The sequence below is a fragment of the Haliaeetus leucocephalus genome, unplaced genomic scaffold (assembly GCF_000737465.1).
Source record: "Haliaeetus leucocephalus isolate CR32 unplaced genomic scaffold, Haliaeetus_leucocephalus-4.0 Scaffold13, whole genome shotgun sequence".
NCBI lineage: Eukaryota > Metazoa > Chordata > Aves > Accipitriformes > Accipitridae > Haliaeetus > Haliaeetus leucocephalus.
Genome location: NW_010972449.1, coordinates 10,093 through 27,268, shown reverse-complemented (window position 1 = coordinate 27,268; position 17,176 = coordinate 10,093). Strand labels below are relative to the sequence as shown.

At 53.0% G+C, this 17,176-nt stretch overlaps 2 protein-coding genes across 3 annotated transcripts in view; one reads left to right on the top strand and one right to left on the bottom strand.

Moving 5' to 3' along the window:
* FBXW8 (F-box and WD repeat domain containing 8) overlaps positions 1-3,808 on the top strand; it is a 52,896-nt gene extending 49,088 nt beyond the window's left edge. Inside the window, exons 10-12 of the mRNA XM_010575563.1 lie at positions 330-503; positions 2,245-2,361; positions 3,073-3,808. Coding sequence (XP_010573865.1) covers positions 330-503; positions 2,245-2,361; positions 3,073-3,217 — 436 coding nt within the window. The 3' untranslated portion in view covers positions 3,218-3,808. The remainder of the gene's footprint in view (positions 1-329; positions 504-2,244; positions 2,362-3,072) is intronic.
* A 6,839-nt stretch (positions 3,809-10,647) lies between these two features.
* Positions 10,648-17,129, bottom strand: TESC (tescalcin). Of its 2 annotated transcripts, XM_010574127.1 has the most exons (8): positions 17,056-17,129; positions 13,156-13,225; positions 12,060-12,140; positions 11,674-11,813; positions 11,520-11,581; positions 11,342-11,449; positions 10,831-10,878; positions 10,648-10,726 (listed from the first exon to the last, which is right to left on the bottom strand). In XM_010574127.1, the coding sequence occupies exons 1-8, from the start codon at positions 17,111-17,113 to the stop codon at positions 10,649-10,651; spliced, it is 645 nt and encodes a 214-aa protein (XP_010572429.1). In that variant the 5' UTR covers positions 17,114-17,129; the 3' UTR covers position 10,648. The 2 variants fall into 2 exon arrangements, with proteins under 2 accessions (XP_010572429.1, XP_010572422.1); XM_010574120.1 differs by lacking the exons at positions 10,648-10,726; positions 10,831-10,878 and having other exon boundaries at positions 10,887-11,449.
* Between the last annotated feature and the right edge of the window lie 47 nt (positions 17,130-17,176).

The window sequence follows — 17,176 nt, the reverse complement described above, 5'->3', positions numbered from 1 at the left end:
GGCGTTGCTAACATTTTGGGAGGCACAAACAGAGGAGCTTTCTCCAAATTTCACTTACATTTTTGTATCACGTGGGGCTTGTAAAGAGACAGAGAGGTCCTGTATGGTGGGAGAAGTCTGCCTCAAAATATCTTTGATAACAGAAGTCATGGTGAAAATTCAGTGGTGAAAAGTGTCAACCGTATTAGGTTTCTGGCCCTGTAGCGGCTGTAGGACTACTGCTATCCCAGATGTGTTTTCGTAAACCCCAAAGTACTTGCACTCTCAGAACCCACAGGCTGCAGAGCCACAGCTTTTCTTACCTCTGTGCTTTATTTGCTTTTGTTTAGGGTCAGGGTATTCGATCTCCGCAAAAGCGAATCTTTGTGCTCCCTCTATGCCCACCAGTTAGGAGTGTCTGCGGTTCAGATGGATGACTGGAAGATCGTCAGTGGAGGAGAAGAGGGCTTGGTCTGTGTGTGGGACCAACGGATGGGCACCAAACTCTGGGAAATGCATGCCAGGTAATTTTGTCTGTGTGGGGTCCTATTGCAAGGGTGTTCATTGAATCTGGCTGACAGGAGGAACGTGGGAATGGGATGATCCAGGACCAAAATGATAATATGTCCATGTCTAAAGCTTCTGAGAGTTCTGTTTAGTTTTTCATGTGATTTGGGAACAGATTGCCTCCCCACCTGGAGTCTTGTGCCTGGTTCTGTGTGTGCCCTTTAGCTGTCGTAGGCTTTTTGCTCGTTAGTTAAAGAGTGCTTCAGTCGGCATAAGGGAGCATGGAAATTGTTTCCCCTGGATTTTCTGTGAAGTTCAGTTAGTGTCTTCTCCCTGCCCCATCCCCAGCCAGTATTTACTTTACTGAACCTTGGATTTAAAATGCTGGACTCCTGGCTGTTGTCTTCAGAGTGACTGATCCTGGCTGTCTCTATCCACTATATTCTTACACAATACCTGTGTTTCTGTTCACCTCATTCACGCATTCCCTTAGCAGTAACCATCAAAACCAGGCTGGTATTTAAACTCATTTAAATATTAAAATACCAGTTTGTACTGAAAACACAAGAAGTACAGTACTGAAAGTACAAGCAGAGATCAGTATCCTGGAGTTGACAGAAGACTGTTAGTTGCTACAGCCAAGTTATGATTTCCTGATCAAGGCACAATTCCCAGGGTGTAGCTTTGTCTGAATGAAGACCTCAAGGATTTAGCCCCTTGTAAGTCTGAGTGATCCCCTTAATAAAATGAACAGATAAATCCTGATTTTATTTTTTTTTTTCCCTAATGCATCTTCCCCAAAGAGGAGGTAGATGAGGTATTTACAGTCAGAGAAGTTCAAGTTGGAGTTGTCATTGATTAATAGCAGGTATCTCCTTCTCTTCTGACCCTGTGAATTATACAGCCCATTGTGATGCAGCTGATGCATTAAGGACGATATTGCATTGATTGTCTCCTGGAGCAACACTAATGAGCATGCCAAGAAGGAGGGCAGGCAGTGCAGATCTGAGCTTTGGGGGTGTACTAAAAGTGAAACCATTAGATTAAACATGTAAAATACTGTTTAATCTATATAGCAATAAGAAGGGATCACTTCAATCAAAAAGGCATGTGTGTTGTTATCCATGCCTACAGCCCAGTGCCATGAGTGGAAAGCAAGGGCAGAAGCTAAGGGAGATGACAGGAGACACATTAGGGTCGTGGAGATAAGCCATCTTAATCGGAGAAGATAAGTTACTCCTACTTGAACAGTAAATGCTGTTACAATGGTTCAGGGTTAGTTTATTCACCAGTGAGAGGAAAAGGAATGAAGACCGGACCTCTTAGCTTGTGCCGTATAGTGTATTGCTAAATCAGCCATAGCTCAGTGCTTGAGGGTGTGGGGGTCCTGGGTGTCTCCATCCTTCATTTTGGGAAGCATCCTGCTCTTCCCAGGAGTGTGCTGCTGCAGTCCTTAAAGCAGCAAAGCAAGCGGGCAGCCTGGATCCTTTGCAGCCTGTGTGCTGCCAAGGGTCTAAAATATTTTCTGGCCTCCACGTGTGTTCTGGTAACAGCCCACTAGATGGGGATAAAAGCTGTGTTTATCTGCTCCAGACAGGAGGAGAAGAGCCAAAGGTGTGGGTTCCCAGCCTCTGGCCGTAGAGAGGGCGCTGATTTAAATTAATTCTTGTTTAATCCAGAGCAATTCCTTTACTGCACTTGGATTTTAGGAGTCTAATGCAGGTGGCATCTCACCCAGTGCTGTGGGTTATTTTTCAGACATCCAGTCCGCCACGTATGGTTTAATTCTCATAGCCTCATCACTGCAAACATCCCTGATGAGAAAACTCCCCGAGGCGCCAGCATCACGGATGATGACCTTACTGCGCACCGCAAGTGAGTAAGCCAGCTCTGAAGGGTAGGATTTCTGGCACTGCAAAGATCTGCTTTGTTATATATTTTAAAATGGCACACGAGGCACCTGAGTCATGATCCAGAGCAATAATAGAGAAGGTGTAGCATCTAAAAAATAAAATTTAAAAAAGTTTAAACATAAGGCTTTCAAAACCATTGATGAATTGGCTCTTTATTTACTTCTGAGTGCAAAAAAAATGCATTTCTTTTTCAGCAGGGGAATGTAAAGGCCACTGACGCCAGACAGGGAATGCAGCACTTTCCTTGTTTTAAATATTAGTAATGATATCTCCTCCTAAAGGAAAAGTACTGATATTTAAACTCCAGGTTTTGGTATTTGCATCTCAGATGGCTGTTAGCATGTCTAATTGAACTATCAAACTAAAATGTACTTATCTTCCCCCTTCCTGAATAGATGAGAAATGTTTCAGCAGATGACAGTCATGTCTCTGCAGTGCTGAAGTGAATGATTCACCGATCGTTTCCAGGGCTTGGTGGGGTCCCTGGAAGGAGGCAGGAGGGAGTTTTCTCTGGTAGAACTGCACAGACAGCCCTCGTGCAGAAGGGATGTGTTTTTATATTCAGCTCCTGAAGCATCGAATTTTGATCCTTTATGGCAATCTCTAACTTTGTTTCCCCTGTTCAAGTACATAATTAAGGTAAAATGGTGTGTCCTGGTTGTATTTGGTACAGGCATCGAGGAATCATTTATGCCTACGAGTTCTCAGTGGACCAGTTGGCTGTAGAAAGCATCCTTCCTATTTGCCGCTCTTCCTACGATGAAGTGACTGGTTACAACTACAACATTGGCCTTGCAGTTCCCTATGATAACATTTAGGTAATTCACTTTACTTGGCTTCTGTGGTCCAGCCCTCTGCCAAGTACATGGCCAAAGGCAAAAAGGAGATCCACATGGGACAAGCGCCAAAAAGATGGCGTTGGCTGCAGGCACATCAAATGGGCTGAGCATTTGCCGAAAACTTGGGGATATGAACCAGAACAGAGTGTGGCTGCCTTCGAGCATATCACTAAAATATGTTGCTGCGCAAATGTTCAAAGGTCCACTATGGTGGAATGGAGAGACTGAAGACTGAAGGGGAACAGTATGCTTCGGTGTAAACAAAAATGTTCCTTCATGCTGCTTGTGGGAAAAATGCTGCTGATCCCATCTTGGCAGAGGACGTGGTCAGGAAGCGAGAGCCCCAAGTGGCAAACTGCTGAAGTGGTGGGAGGCTGGGAGCACACTGAGGAGTTCATGCCTGTCCTGAGAGGGGAAAAAAAAACCCCACCAAGGACTTGGAAAAAGCATCTGGCAGAGCCACATGTTTGAAATTTCTTTCCTTGTAATAAGCTGCTCATTCTTCTTTTCCTTGGAGTGCATCGGAATGTGTCTAGGAACAGAACTGTGCACAAAAGGTTATGGTGGTTGGGAGAGGGGAGTATGATGGGGAGAGGGGGGGAAGGTTGGCCTTGGCCAGGCTGGATGCTTGGAAACTCAGCAGGCCACATGCATCAAAATTATTTTAAAATAAATTATTTTTTTAAGTCTCTAAAATTCTGGATTAAATGTTTTCTAATTGTATATGTACGTGTGTTTGTGGGGGGTTTGGCCCTAAGTCTTTTAGGGTGAGCTAACCCCTGTGCACGGAAACAAAAGGCTGTTGTGTCTCAGGTTAGTTGTCAGGTATGTTCTTTGCTGGATCGTGCCCTTCCACAGCACCTGGAGGTTTTCCCCAGATGCCTGGGACTTGTGTTTCTGACACTGCCCTCACTTCCGAGCTGGGAATTAATCATGTTGATTTAATGACGCAGAAGAGATGAACTGGCCCCAATCCCTCTGCATGGGTAGTTCACAGTAATGCTGTGGAGAAGCGTCCAGGCTGAAGGATGTGGTGTAGAACCTCAGGTGAAAATCAGGAGTAAGGCTTTATCTTAAATCCAAGTTGCACTGACATAGGTAGAACCAGTTTGGTGAACAAGAGCTTGAGTCCTTCATGGGTATGTTATACTGGTTTACTGTTTTATATTTTATGGTTGTGATTTGCCCTTGTAAACTTACTGGTGCAAGCCAAAGCCATGTAAATCAAGGTTAAAGTGAGGTTAAGTTTTAACTTAACACCTTTTTGCTGGCTAAATGGAATCAATTTAGAAGTACAGTGGTGGGGTGGGATGCAAGAAAGGTGCCCAAACCTGCAGGAGAGGGGCTGGCTGGACTGTCACTTCAAACCTTAACCAGTTGCTGAGGCAGCTCCTGGAGAGCTTCGTGCTGCCCTTCTCCTGCCTGGAGAGAGATGTGTTTCACAGCTTTTCATTGTCTTTGGCTTAGGGTGGTTTTCCATGACCCCTAGGCCAGCCCTTCATGTGCGTGTTTGGTTTTTAACGAGCTTTTTCCTCATGATGGACTGATACAAGAAGTGCAAGGGGCAAAGTAATTTTGTCTGACCAATAGATTTTATCTTTCATAAAGCTTTGGTCTTTTTTTTTTTTTTCTTTTTTCTTCCTCTGCCCTTCTGGAAAGCCAGCTCACTTCATTCCTGGAAGAGCAAGAAGTGTCATGGATACATAGTTTGGACAAGAGCTCAGCTGAAACCTGTCAAATAAATAATAGTTTCGATAGCACAAATGATTTTGTGGGTTGCTCCAGCCCTGTGTCTTCTGATGTGGCTGAACAGAGAGCGCTTCTGCTTCATTGTTCTCTTCCCCTCCGTGCTGTGACCTGCTGCCCCGTCTCACTTAATACACCCTTGGCTTGTTCCGACTTTGAGTCTCCTTATCTTGCCTCATTATCTCAGGACAGCTTTGTTCTTCCTTCATCTCCCTGCTGCAAGTAGCAGATAAGTTTGTCTTGTGCCCGTGTGTGTTGAGCCCTTTTCCCCTGTGCTTCCCCTCTACTTCTGCACTGCCTGTGGCAAGGCTGCCTCCGTATTGCTCCTTGACCCGTGGTAGTCACTGAGCTGGTAGAAAACATGCTTTGCAGCACCTGCATTTGTAGAGGTGTTTGCTTTTTTTTATGCAGAGAAGACAAGTCATCAGTTCATCGGGGACCAAACGTCACCCCATCCGGATACTGGAAGGCTTGCATCACCTCCAGTGGTGAAAGAAATTCTCTGTCCCCGCAGCCACCATTTTGTTGGCTCACAGTCTGGATGCAGCTCCTCTGGGTGGGTTGGAGGGTGGTCCTTTTGGTCTGTTTTTCCTGTCGCTGGAATTCATTTAGGAAGGTTGTACCACAGCAGAAGATTGTGTATGTATTTAACTAGCATTCATAATGCAAATGAGGGTACTTAGGCTGTTGGAGAGTATCCATGTTGGGAGTTTAATTTTTGTTTCTGAAAAGAGATGTTGTCCTACTTCACTGGGTATTCATTAATACTGTGTTGGAGTGCAGCAAATGCAATCGTGGGTGTTTGTATCTTTGCCAGGGTTAGGTGACATTTAAATGGAGCCTCTTCCCTAACAACTTCAAGAGCAAGAATGGAGTTGCCATCCAGTCTTTACCAGAGACAGATCCCACCTTTGGATTTCCCATCTGGGGACTCCCTAGGACTTGTTAGTGCTACCAGTTTGAGGTAGGTAGGGGTAAAGGTGGACTCTTGTCTCAGCAGACCCCTGTTGTATCCCACAGGCAAAGGTTATCTCTCAGCAAGGGGGCATCTCTTCTGTGTTGGGTGGTGCCTGGAGCTGACGGCAGGGCTTCGAGTTGAGGAGCTGCAGTCAGGACGTGTTGGAGCAGTGTTGTGGATTGACCAGGCAGAGGTTAAACTGAAGGCAAAGGCTCGCACTGTGACCCAGCTGGCGACTGTCAGATGGGCTGCATAGTTGGGGAGAGCTAAAGAATCAGAATGCATCAAAGGAGGTGGTAGTTTGGGGTGAAGAGGCTCAAGAACAACTTCTGGTTTCTGCTCTTGATGACAGTGATCCTTAGCAAAAAAAGAGGTATCCATTGTCTTCATGAGAAGGATCCCTGGATATAAATTTCTTCCCTGCTGTTCTCCAAAGAGAATATATGATCAAAGGGGGTGGCTGTCTCTGTATAGCAGCCTCCAGCTGCTACCAGGCTCTGGAGCTCTGACTTCAGGCAAAAGCAATGGGTGGTGCATAGTAAAACAGTCTTAATGCAAAGGACGTGGTAGGACACACTCAGCTGTAGTGCTGTGCTGGAAAAAACCCAGCTTTCCCTCCACATATTTTGGGTCCAAGCCAGCAGCAAAGGCCCTAAGAATGTGCCTTTTGCCTCTGTTTTGTGTCCTCGACCACCCTGGTGGTGGGGGAAGAGCGATTCCAGCATTTTGTGGGGCTGCCATCCCTCACTTGATGCTGAGGAGCGGTGGGAGGAGGAACAGCGGGTGCTCTTTGTGCAGAGAGGGACTAGGGGAGTCTCTGACCCCCTGCCCTGCAGTTCGGCTTTGCAGAGCAGCACCTTCCCCTCCCACCCTGCTGCTTTTCCTGCTCTCCGCTCTGCTTTCGTGTCCCTGTCCAGAGAAGAAGGTACCTCTGTCATTCCCTGTCCTGGTTGCTGTTGGGGAGGTGTGAGCATGTGGTATTGATGAGCTGTGGTGGTGCAAAAAATACTTTTTTTTATGCCCTCTCTGCCCCTTCTTTTCTTTCAGTGACATTTGGCCTCTCCTTTCCCCTTTCTGTGGATAGTCCTAAAACCTTCAGCTATATTTTGGCCAGTACTGGTTTTATCCCAGCCCCTCCCAGTCCCTCATACCTCTGAGACTGGTCCCTGCTGCTGAAGGGGAAGATGGGCCAGCAGTGGTTGGAGGCCCCATAAGCAGATGAAGTACTGATGGATAAAGCAGTAGAAACTAGAGAGGATAGTGCCTGTTCCAGATCAGGATTTGTGCCATTGGCAGATTTCTGGTCAGAAATGTGGTCCTCCAGCCTCTGGGCCAAGTGCATCTTCAGCTGCTGGCTTTTTTGGAGGGGGGGGAGGTCCTGCATCACCTCTGCATCGGAGGGTGCCATTAGAAGGACAGTGAAGTGCCTCAAAATTTAGCTTACAAGCATCGGCTGCAACCAGCTGCCCTAACTCCGTTGCTGCGTGCTCCTGTGCTGCTGTCCTGCACCTCCCATCCTTCCCAGGCAGACGTCCCCTGTGTTTCAGTCTCTCCTGCCTTTCCCAAGCTCCACTGTGGCTGAGAGATGGGTGGGGATGGTAAGGATCTGAGAAACTATCTGTTCCCTTGGTGCTAAAAAAAAACCCCTGCCTGGGGCACCTGCCCTGCAGTCGTGTGGGTCGCTCGGTCCTGCTCTTCCAGAACCACGAGTCACTGTTCTCTCCAATACGCTGCTCAGCCTTTATCAACCTTCCCTGAGTTTTCCGACACGCGGCAAAGCAGCTTCAATTTTCCAATTACCCTCTGCTGACCACTGCTGGGATCTGCAACGGAGCTTTGTGCCATGTCACAGGTCTCAGCATCTTGGCAGCTCTTGCTGTGCCCCGTAAACAGAGCTATTACCCTTTGTCGAACGCTCTGGGCTTTGCAGGAATTTGCCATGGTCTACGACAGAAACATTACCCTTGCCAGATTTGCCGGTGCTCTGCCAGTTTTTCCTTCGCTTTACAGAATTATTATTGCATTTCGCTGCCCTGGCTTTTCACTGGCCACGGCAGTGATGCTCCTGCCCACCTGGAGGAACCGCTACTGCGGGCAGGGCTGTACACAGCCTTGGGGCTCCTGGCCTTTACCATCAGCCCTTTGCTGGGCTGAGGATTGGGTTTATCTTCCCTGGTTCCTCCTACTCTGCTCTCCTTTTTGTCTGCTCCCTGCAACCATCCCTTCTGCTCTTGACTTCCATTTCCCACAGAGAAGGCAAACACGAGTGAAGGTGAAACATGCTGCATCCAGTTTGCTTTGGGTCCTGCTGCTGCTTCCCCGCAGTCCCTGCTCCCACACTTTCCTTGCTACCTAACAAAACAGCTGGGGGACAGCTAATTAGCTGAAGGGATAATAATTGCCCTCTTATCAATACCCTTCAGTCCTCTTGCCCTCTATTTTCCTGCATTGCGCAGTGTACCCAGCCCTTGCTGGCTGCAAGAAGCACTGACGTTTGTTCCAAGAAAACCACGGTATGGAGAGGGAATGGGCTCGGGATCTTATGTCAGTCCCTAGCAGCGGCAGCAGCAAGGACTTTGCTCAGGAGGGGCAGTCCCGCTGGGTGATTTGGGGTGGAAAAGGGCCTTTCGGACACCCACGACTGCTGCCAGGAGCAGGCTGAGGCCGGTGGCACGGAGCCTGCAGCTGGTCTGGGGAGTGGGATGGCTCTGCAGCATCAGTACGGTAATTCCTGGGAGAAAATGGGGAAAGGAGCCTGGGTCTCTTCCTGAAACCTGGGGATTTGGGGAGAAGCTGGATGTTGCGCTCTCGTGTGTGTGGGGAGGGAAGGGAGCGCTGGGGGTCTGGCATGGGGCGGGGGATGAGGAGGTTCAGGATGCAGAGGAGGTTCGGTCTCGGCCGAGATGTCGGGCTCTGACCCTCTGCGCCGGTTGGTGCCGATGCGGTGGAGCTGGGCACGAGCCTAGGAGATGGAGGTGTCGGGAGGAGCGAGAGAACAGGACTGAGGAGTCCCAGAGCCCTGCAAACTCAGAAAGCTGTGGCTGCCACCAGGCAGCACCAGGAGACCCTCAGGGCCTGAAAAGCTGCACTGGAAGAGCCGGGACCACCATCACCATCATCTGCTCTCCAGCCCCGATGCTCAGCCCTGCCCGCAGCGCCGGCACCAACCTTGGCTCTCGCCACCCAGCCCAAGTCGAGCACCACGTGCCAGCGCCGTAACGGCTCAACCACCACCAGTAACAGCTCAAACAACACCAGTAATGGCTCAACCAGTGCCACGGATGGCAGCGGCGCCGTCCCTTGGCTTCGCGGCACATCCAGCCTCGGCGTGGTGGCATCCCCCCGTGTGGGGCTGCGAGACGGTATCAGCTCCGTTCCTGCGGCTCCTTCCGAAGCCAGGTCAGCCCCAGCCTGTCCTCGGTGCCGCCGAGCAGCACAGGTCTCTCCAGGACAGGACTGCATTGCAGGGAAGGGCTGTCCTTCGCCGGGTTAGCGCGGCTTCTCTCCTGCTGCTGGCTCTCAAGAGCTGCTCCGGTGCAGGGGCCGTGGTCCAGCAGCTGTGAACGGAGAGTGGGTTTTTTCGGAGAGGCAAAGCTACAAAAGCCTGCAAGGGCAAGTCCTTATCTACGCTCTGGGGATGCCTGGGCAGCGCAGAAACCCCCATGGATGCAGAGCTGGAGGAGAAATTGTTCGTGCCCTGAGCCAGGGAGATGCCGGGTGCTCGCTGCCCACGGGGGGCTGGCGGGGGGCTGGCTCCGGGGCCATATGTGGTTGTGCATCCATCGCGCTGCCGGCTGCTTGCTGTGGCGGGGGCTATTTTTCCGTCAAGCGTACATGTCACCGGGGGAAGCTATTTTTGATAAAACAAACAAATCTTTCCAGCTTTTCTAAAAATAGCCATTGCCCTTTTTTCTCCCCCTCCCTTCCCAGCTCAGGCTGCCTTAGAGACAGAAATCCGCCTCGAGCCATCCAGTTATTAATACCAGTAAACAAACCCTTATCTCCGGTGCCTTGTTCTAGCGGGAACATGTGGGGGCGGGAGCCAACCGGCTGCCAGGAGCCCACGTCCCCATGTCCCTGCTTCCCGTGCCCCAGCCCCAGTGGGGGGGATGCCGGTTGCAAAGCCCAGGCCCCGGCATGGTCCCACGCTGCTCCTCCTGCCTGGCTTTCGGCTGGCAGATGCAGCCAAGGTGGCTGGTTTGGGTTTAAATCGGGGTTCTTCCTTGTGCTGTTGCCACCTTCACTGGCTTGAGCATCTTGTGGGATACAGAGGGGGATGTGATTGCCCTTCCAGGTGCTGAGGATGCTGCCTTCACCTCCTGCCCCTCAGCATCCCCATCCTTGCCTGCACACACTCCCCATGGCCTGGGGATGGGGGGGGTTTACGACACAAGTTGGGCAGCTCCTTCCCCAGAGCAGCACATGGCAGAGGCTAAAAATTCCAATTTATGGGGTGACCAGGATTTGTGGAGGCTTTCTGCACCGGGAGAGACCCCACCAGGCACTGGGCGATGGACAGACAGAGTATTTCTCAGCAAGGAGTAAAAAGAGAAATACCTTTTATTACAGATAAAAGCCTCTTATGTTTCTAAAGAGCAGAAGGCAGCCCCACTACGGGACAGGCACGCGGGCGGGTACAAAGCGCTTGGTGCCAGGAACACGGAGCTGCTGCAGAGTCCTTGTCTTCCTCCTCCTCCTCCTGTAGGTCAGTAGCAGTGCGCGATGGTCTCCATGTTGAGGAAGCGGACGTGCATCTTGGTCTCGATGTCGATCCCCTGCCACATCTGCAAGGGGAAGGGGGGGTGAGCAGGATGGGGGGCCAAACACCCAGGTCCCTGCCACCACCCAGCACCCTCCTCCGGGGGAGACGAGCGGAGATGCCACCAACCTTAAGGAAGTCTTCGAAGGTGATGCCCTCATACACCTGGTCCGGCCCCTGTGCGCAGCAAGAGAGAAAACATTACAGGTGCCCCATGCCGATGGGGCAGGGGCCTCAGGGCACTGGGTGACCAGAGGATGGGTCCCTTGGGGCTGTGGGACACGTCTCCCATGGGCGCACAGCGCTGGTCCCACACTGTGCCCCATGGCCAGCCCAAAATTGATTCCCAGAACCACTATGGCTGCAAGGGGCTGCTCTTTTTATAAGCACTAAAGCCCCACGCACTGAGGATCATGCTTTATGGGGTGCCGCTTGCTTATCCCCCTTGGGCTCTTATAAGGGAAAAAAAAACCCAAACCCAAACAACCCTGAAAGCTGCTGCCTGCAAAAAAAATCTTCTCCAGCCAAAGCAGCGTGGGGACAGGGAAGATGCACTGGGCAGGATGGACACCTTCCAGCCCTGTTTTCGATACCATCTGTGTATCTCTGTGTCGCAGTAGAGCAAGGAACCGGCTCCCACCATTTGTCCCACACAGATGCTGGCTGCCTCCATCATGGCCCCATCAGCGATGGACCGCGCTGACTCCTTCTCCAGGTGAGGGTTCCCCGACAGCAGCTCCTCCACCACCTACGAGGCAGCGGGTCAAAGCCGGGGCCGGGAATTCGGTGGTGATGGGGCAGGAGGGACCATACGTTACATTTCTATACTCCTGCAGCGTGATCTTCCCGTCGTGGTCCGAGTCATACATATGGAAGAGGACTGGGAGGGATGAGAGGAGCATGGCAGGGTCAGGGCAGCCCCTTCCCACCATTCCCACCCTTCCCCAGCCCTGGGCTTTGGGCGAGCCTCACATTTAAGTTTCTCTTTCCGGAAGCGATCGAGTTGCTCCTCGTCCATGTTCATCTCGATGGGTCTGAAGTAGGACATGATGGTCAGGAAGTCTTCGAAGTTTATCTCATCCGCCAGCCCATCCGACTCCTGCCGCAGGTTCCTGCCAAGAGCGGAGCCGTCAGTGACGGGCAGCCGGGACCATCCCAGCCACCCGCCGCAGAGCCCGGCGCATCCCTCAGCAAAGCTTTAGGACAGGTTTTTCCCTAAGACTTAGCTTAAATGTCTGTAATTTTCACCTTGGCTCCATCCCAGCCTTTAGAGAGAAGATCTTTGCCCAGCTACATCCCACTTTCAGAGGATAAACCAATTACCCCGACCCTCCACACAGTGCCGGGGATATTCTTACCGCTTGTCGAAAAAAGCATGGACGATTTTCCCCCTAATTGGGTTGAACTCCAGATCGGGGATGCTGTCAAAATTCTCCTTGCTGCAAAGGAAACAGACACAGCCCGAAGTGTGAGGGAGCTGCAGAGGAGGGAGATGCTGCGACAATCACTGAAGGGCTGGGGCAGAAGCCCCGACCCCATTCTTTCAAAGCAATCATGAAAAAAACAAAACAAAACAGAGGTTTGGCATGGAAACCCCTATTTGCCTCAATTCAGACTGAAAGCAAGCCGCACTGCCACATCAGGCTGTGCTTGGTGCAGCTACGGGGGAATTTTGTCCCCACTAAAATGGGTCTTTGGGAAGCTCTGGGACACAGTGGCTCAGGGCTGATACTGGGACCCTTTGCTTGGCTCGACCTGCAACTGGCTGCATGGGTTTTCAGTTTTCCCAGGAATAAGGTCCTGAACGGGGCTCGAGGAGGCGAGGGAAGGAGCTTCTGCCATCTACCATCCCACTGCATCTTGCTGCTGCCCCATGTTTGCTGCACAGACACCACCTTGAGCCTGTGCTGGTCATTTGGTATCAACTTTTTATAAAGTAAATGAGCCAAGAAATAATCTTGGGGGGAGTGGAAGCAGAGGGCAGCTGGGCTCACCGGCCCGCACTGGCTCCTCGTGTGGCTGGTGAAGCTGGTTGGACGTACCAGAGCTTTTCCGAGAAAGCAGAGTCATGGCTTTGGTGCACAATTGCCTGCAAAGACGCCAAGGAGGGGGGAAAAGGGCAACTGCAAACCCCACTGTCGCTGCTGTGTAGGGACTTACTTCTCACTTTCCTCCCCAAAACTGTTTTTAAAGCTGGAGAAAAAATGGGGTGCAGGAGCAACCCTCCTCTCAGGCCACTGCTTCACCACTCATTTTTCCTCACATTATTTGCAATACCACCCTGCAGAGAGCCAGCTCAGCACGGCCCTGGGATGACCGGCAAGGACACCCTCGTTCTCGCAGCCCGGGGACCTGGGCACCCTGACTAGGCGCCCTTCGCCAGCCCGGGTGATGCTCTGACCAGACCCCAGCGGGACGGGGATCGCCCCGGCAGTGGAAATGGAAGCGCCTTACCGGATCGTCAGCTGGTCCCGGCTCAGCTGCTTGAATCGTCGGTGCAAGTGCTCGATTTGTTCAGAGGTGACTGTTGGGGGAAAACAGAGAGGTGATGGGGAGGGGGGTGAGCTCCCTGGGCACAAGGCAGCTCCTAGGGGACCTCAGGACACCCATCTGCAGAGCTCGAGTCCTGCCCAGGGACACAAGGAGTCTGGCAGGCACCAAAACCTGCTGCAAAGCTTATTCCCTGGGAGAGGGACACCACCAAAGCCCACCCTGTCCGGCAATAGCCAAAAGGCTGCCTGCTCCGCATCGTTCCTGCAGCAAGGTACAGCCTTGGGCACTTTTTGGCACAGTTTTTCCCCATCCCTGTTTCCCTTTGGTGGCTCTATGCGGCTCTGCAAGGTCCATCTCACTGCGTCGGTCCCTGTGTGCTCTGTCCCTTGCTCGCTGCATGGGAGGGGGGTGATACCAAGGGCTGGTTTATCCCCAGTCCTGGTCTGCAGAAACTCCCCTGGCCCAGCCTGCATGGCATGGCACGGCAGGATCCCACCTCCTCCAGTTTAGGATCCTCGGTAGCAGACTCTTCAAACAGGCTTGAGCATTTAATTTGGGGGTTGTTGGCGCAGTGGGCAGGAGCTGTGCCCCGGCAGCACATCTCAACCTGCCCCGGGGCATCTCTACTTGCAGCTGGGAGGTTCATGTACTCATGTACGTGGCCACGCCAGGTGACAGAAAATAACACTAAAAAAACCAAAAAGAAAACCCCAAAGCTGACAGCAGCCACCTGTGCCTTGCTGGGGGAAGGAAAGGCTGAACATGGAGGAGAAGCCTCAGTACCCAGAAAAAGCAAAGCCGGGCTTTGAAATAGCTGCTGCTGCTCGCGGGGAGCTGGGGCACCAGGAAGCCCCGACCCATTGGGGCAGGCGGCTGTGCCCACCGGAGCATCAGCCCGGGGTAGGGACTGGGATGCCTATCAACCTTGCCTTGAGCCCCACAAGCGCTGAGGTTACAGCATCTTTTCACCTCCTTAACCCCACGACACAGGTTATTTTATGGTTTTTTTCCCAGCTGTTCTCTACAGGCCATAACCAAGGTCTCCAAACCCCTGAAGACATGCAGAGCCTGACTTTCTCGTGCAAATATTGACAGTAGCCATTCCCAGGAGCCAGGGAAGTGGCTTTCAGCTCTGTTTGCTCAAGCTGGTGGCGTCTGTCCGGGCGCCAGCTGGACCCGAACGCTCGCTGCGGCCCCAGCGGCTGGTCATCAGCCTTTCCTGGTGGCACGGAGAAAGATAAAAGCATGTTAAAGTATAATTGAGGGACTGCAAATGGTTAACTGCTGCGGCTGAAAGACAAGGGGTCAATGCTGAGCTTGGGTGCTCGCTGGCTGGCTCCCTCTGTCTCTTTTATTATGTTTAAATAATGTCCTTTGCTCTGTTTCTGACTGTTGTTTCACAGCCTTGGAATAGAAACTGTATTGATCAGTAAGGCTGAGCATTTACAGACCTTTATTAATGAACTGGAAAACCCATCTGTGCTTGTTGCTGGGGCTCTGTGCCTGCCCAGGATCTCTGCCCATGCTGGCAGCCACCAGCCCCTTTGCAGGATGAGGCCATTTAAGCCCCCCCCGGATGGGCTTTAGGGGGTCCCCCCGCTGAACCCACTGTCTCTCAGGTGGTGATCACCACCAATTTACCTATATGATGTGGTTTTTTTCCTCTAGCTCCTCTCTGGTGCTCTGCTGCTCTCCACACACACACGGAAACTTTCTCTGGACTTTGCTTTCCAATTTAGGCCATGGAGAAGTGACCTTTCACTTTCTCCCTTGACAACACCACCGTCACCATGGGAGCAGCTGGGCCACCAAGCCTTCAACATCTGGGACTTGGTTGTACACCAAAATCTTTGATCTCTCAGAAAAATGTCCCAGACACCGACATGTCAAAAACTGGGGTCAATGGCTGGATGCTGACGGTCGGTCCAGCCTCACTCTGCATCCAGCCCACAGCTGCAAGGCAAAAAAGACAGCTCTTCCCCCCCCTTCTTCCCCAAACCCAGGTCTTCCTCGCCCGGCCCCCAAGCTGCAGCACAGGGCTGCGGTGCAGGCAAGTCTCTGAGGACTGCACCGTCCTGCAAAGGCCGGCAGCGCTCGGCTGCTTTCCAAAAAAAAAAGCTGCACCTGCACAAAGGGCAAAGGCTTTCCTGTGAGAAGGACTGGCTCAAGGGCAGGAGAGGCTGCTCGTATCACTGAGAAACGTCCTCAGCGCTCTGATGCTGCAGGCCCGTGTCCAAGCATGGCAACCTATGCTTATAGGGGAAAAAAAAAAAAAAAAAAAAAAAGGTATTTAAACTGGAGGGTGCTGGGTTTGCTGTTTCCCAGCCTGCAGCAGTTTGTGCTGCTCAAGCAAAGAGCATCCCCCAGGGAAGAGATGCGCTGGAGGGGCTCAGCCCTGTGCTGCCTTCCCTGTGCCGTGTTTTGCCTCGCTGAACCAGCCTGGATGTGGGAAAAGATCACATCGTCCCAGGAAAAGATCACATCGTCCCGGGAAGAGCCACTGCAGCAGCTTCGTGATCAAGCACGCGGCAGCAGGGATGGGAACAGGCCCCGACGGCCCCGAGCAGAGAGCTCTGGGTGACCCTGCGGCTTTTGGGGTTTAAAGCAGTGGGGGAGAAGGTGAAGAAACAGGCCATGAGTGCATCCTCGGGACCCACAGGGAGCCCTGCCCTGTCCCTGCTCCCCCCAAGGGTGACTGTGATGACCTCCACGAGGTTGTACCACAGCAGCGAGTCTGTGAAAAAAAAACCAAACTTGCATTCCCCAGGTTTTTCTAGCAGCAGGCACAGCATGGTGAGAGCCCATGCACCCTGGTCAGGGCACAGGGTCATCACACTCCCCCTCCCCACCCCTGACCTCTGGTTTCGATGAGACTTTTTTGGGGTGTTTCCTTTGTAAACCCTCCTCCGGGACTGATTCCCAGGGGCACTCAGGCGTGAGGCAGGTGCCTCCCACGGGGAGACACCAGAGAAAGGCCCACGGGCAGCACTGCCTGCGTGGGAGCTGCCTGCTGCAGCAGGATCCCCAGGCCAAGGTGTTCCCCAAAACCTCCTCCCACCCTGGGCTGCCACGCTCGCACCCCGGGGGGGGGTCCCCAGGCTCCTGCCTGCGGGGATGGCTGAGTTCACCCCGGGGTGCTGCAGTTCTCAGCCCTCCCTGGAGGAGGAGGAGGAGAGGGGACGAAGGGTGATGTGCCCATAGGACCCGTAGCAGGGCCGGGGAGAGTTGCTGGACCCTCTCAGCCCCAGCACATCCTTTGGTTGTGGGCAGAGCTGCCTTCCTCCCCCCCCCTCGCTCCATCCCAGCCTGCTCTTAGTACGGCAGGAGCTGGAGGAACCAGGAAGGAGCATCCCCATCTCTGTGCCCAGAGCTGGCCACGTCCCGGGACATCCCAGAGGGATGACATATCCCAGGAGGAACACGACCACCTCGTCCTACGCGCCGAGTCCTGCTTGCAGCTCTAGGCCACGTCCCTGCTGCAAACCACCCCCCCCCGCCGGGCGTTACGCACCGTATCAGCCCCCAGAGCATCACCGGATGGACAGATGGACGGACAGCAGTGGAGCCGGTGGCTCCTGGGCAAACCAGCGGAGCGTGGGGACAATTTCTTGCACTAGCAGCGTGGGTGGGCAAAAGCGCTGCTGGAGCTCACACGTGTGCACGCTTGACACCCCGCCTGGGCAACACCGGGGGTGCAGCCCTGTGGGTGACATAGCTGCCCCCCCCCCCCCCCATCCCCAAAAATCTCCTTCATCCCTCCATCCCCCGGTGACATTCCTGCATCCCTCCCCGGGTGACATGTCCCCCCGCGGGGCCGGACAGCCGTGGTAGCCCCGGGGACCCGCGGCGGGCGATACTTACAGCCGGTCCTGTCGGCCAGCTCCCGCATCTCGGCGGGCACGGAGTGCGCGGAGCCCATACCGGGCCGGGCCGGGCCGTGCCGGGAGGCGGCGCGCCGAGGGCCGCTGCACCGGGATCCGCC

What these genes read in the sequence shown, in the direction of transcription:
- TESC (XM_010574120.1), bottom strand. Translation starts at nt 17,113, where the DNA reads ATGGGCTCCGCGCACTCCGTGCCCGCCGAGATGCGGGAGCTGGCCGAC. An exon ending in CGGGACCAGCTGACGATCCG is followed by an intron (nt 12,141 to 13,155) that starts GTAAGGCGCTTC and finishes TTTCCTTTGCAG; the next exon opens with CAAGGAGAATTTTGACAGCA. An exon ending in CCGGAAAGAGAAACTTAAAT is followed by an intron (nt 11,582 to 11,673) that starts GTGAGGCTCGCC and finishes CATCCCTCCCAG; the next exon opens with TCCTCTTCCATATGTATGAC.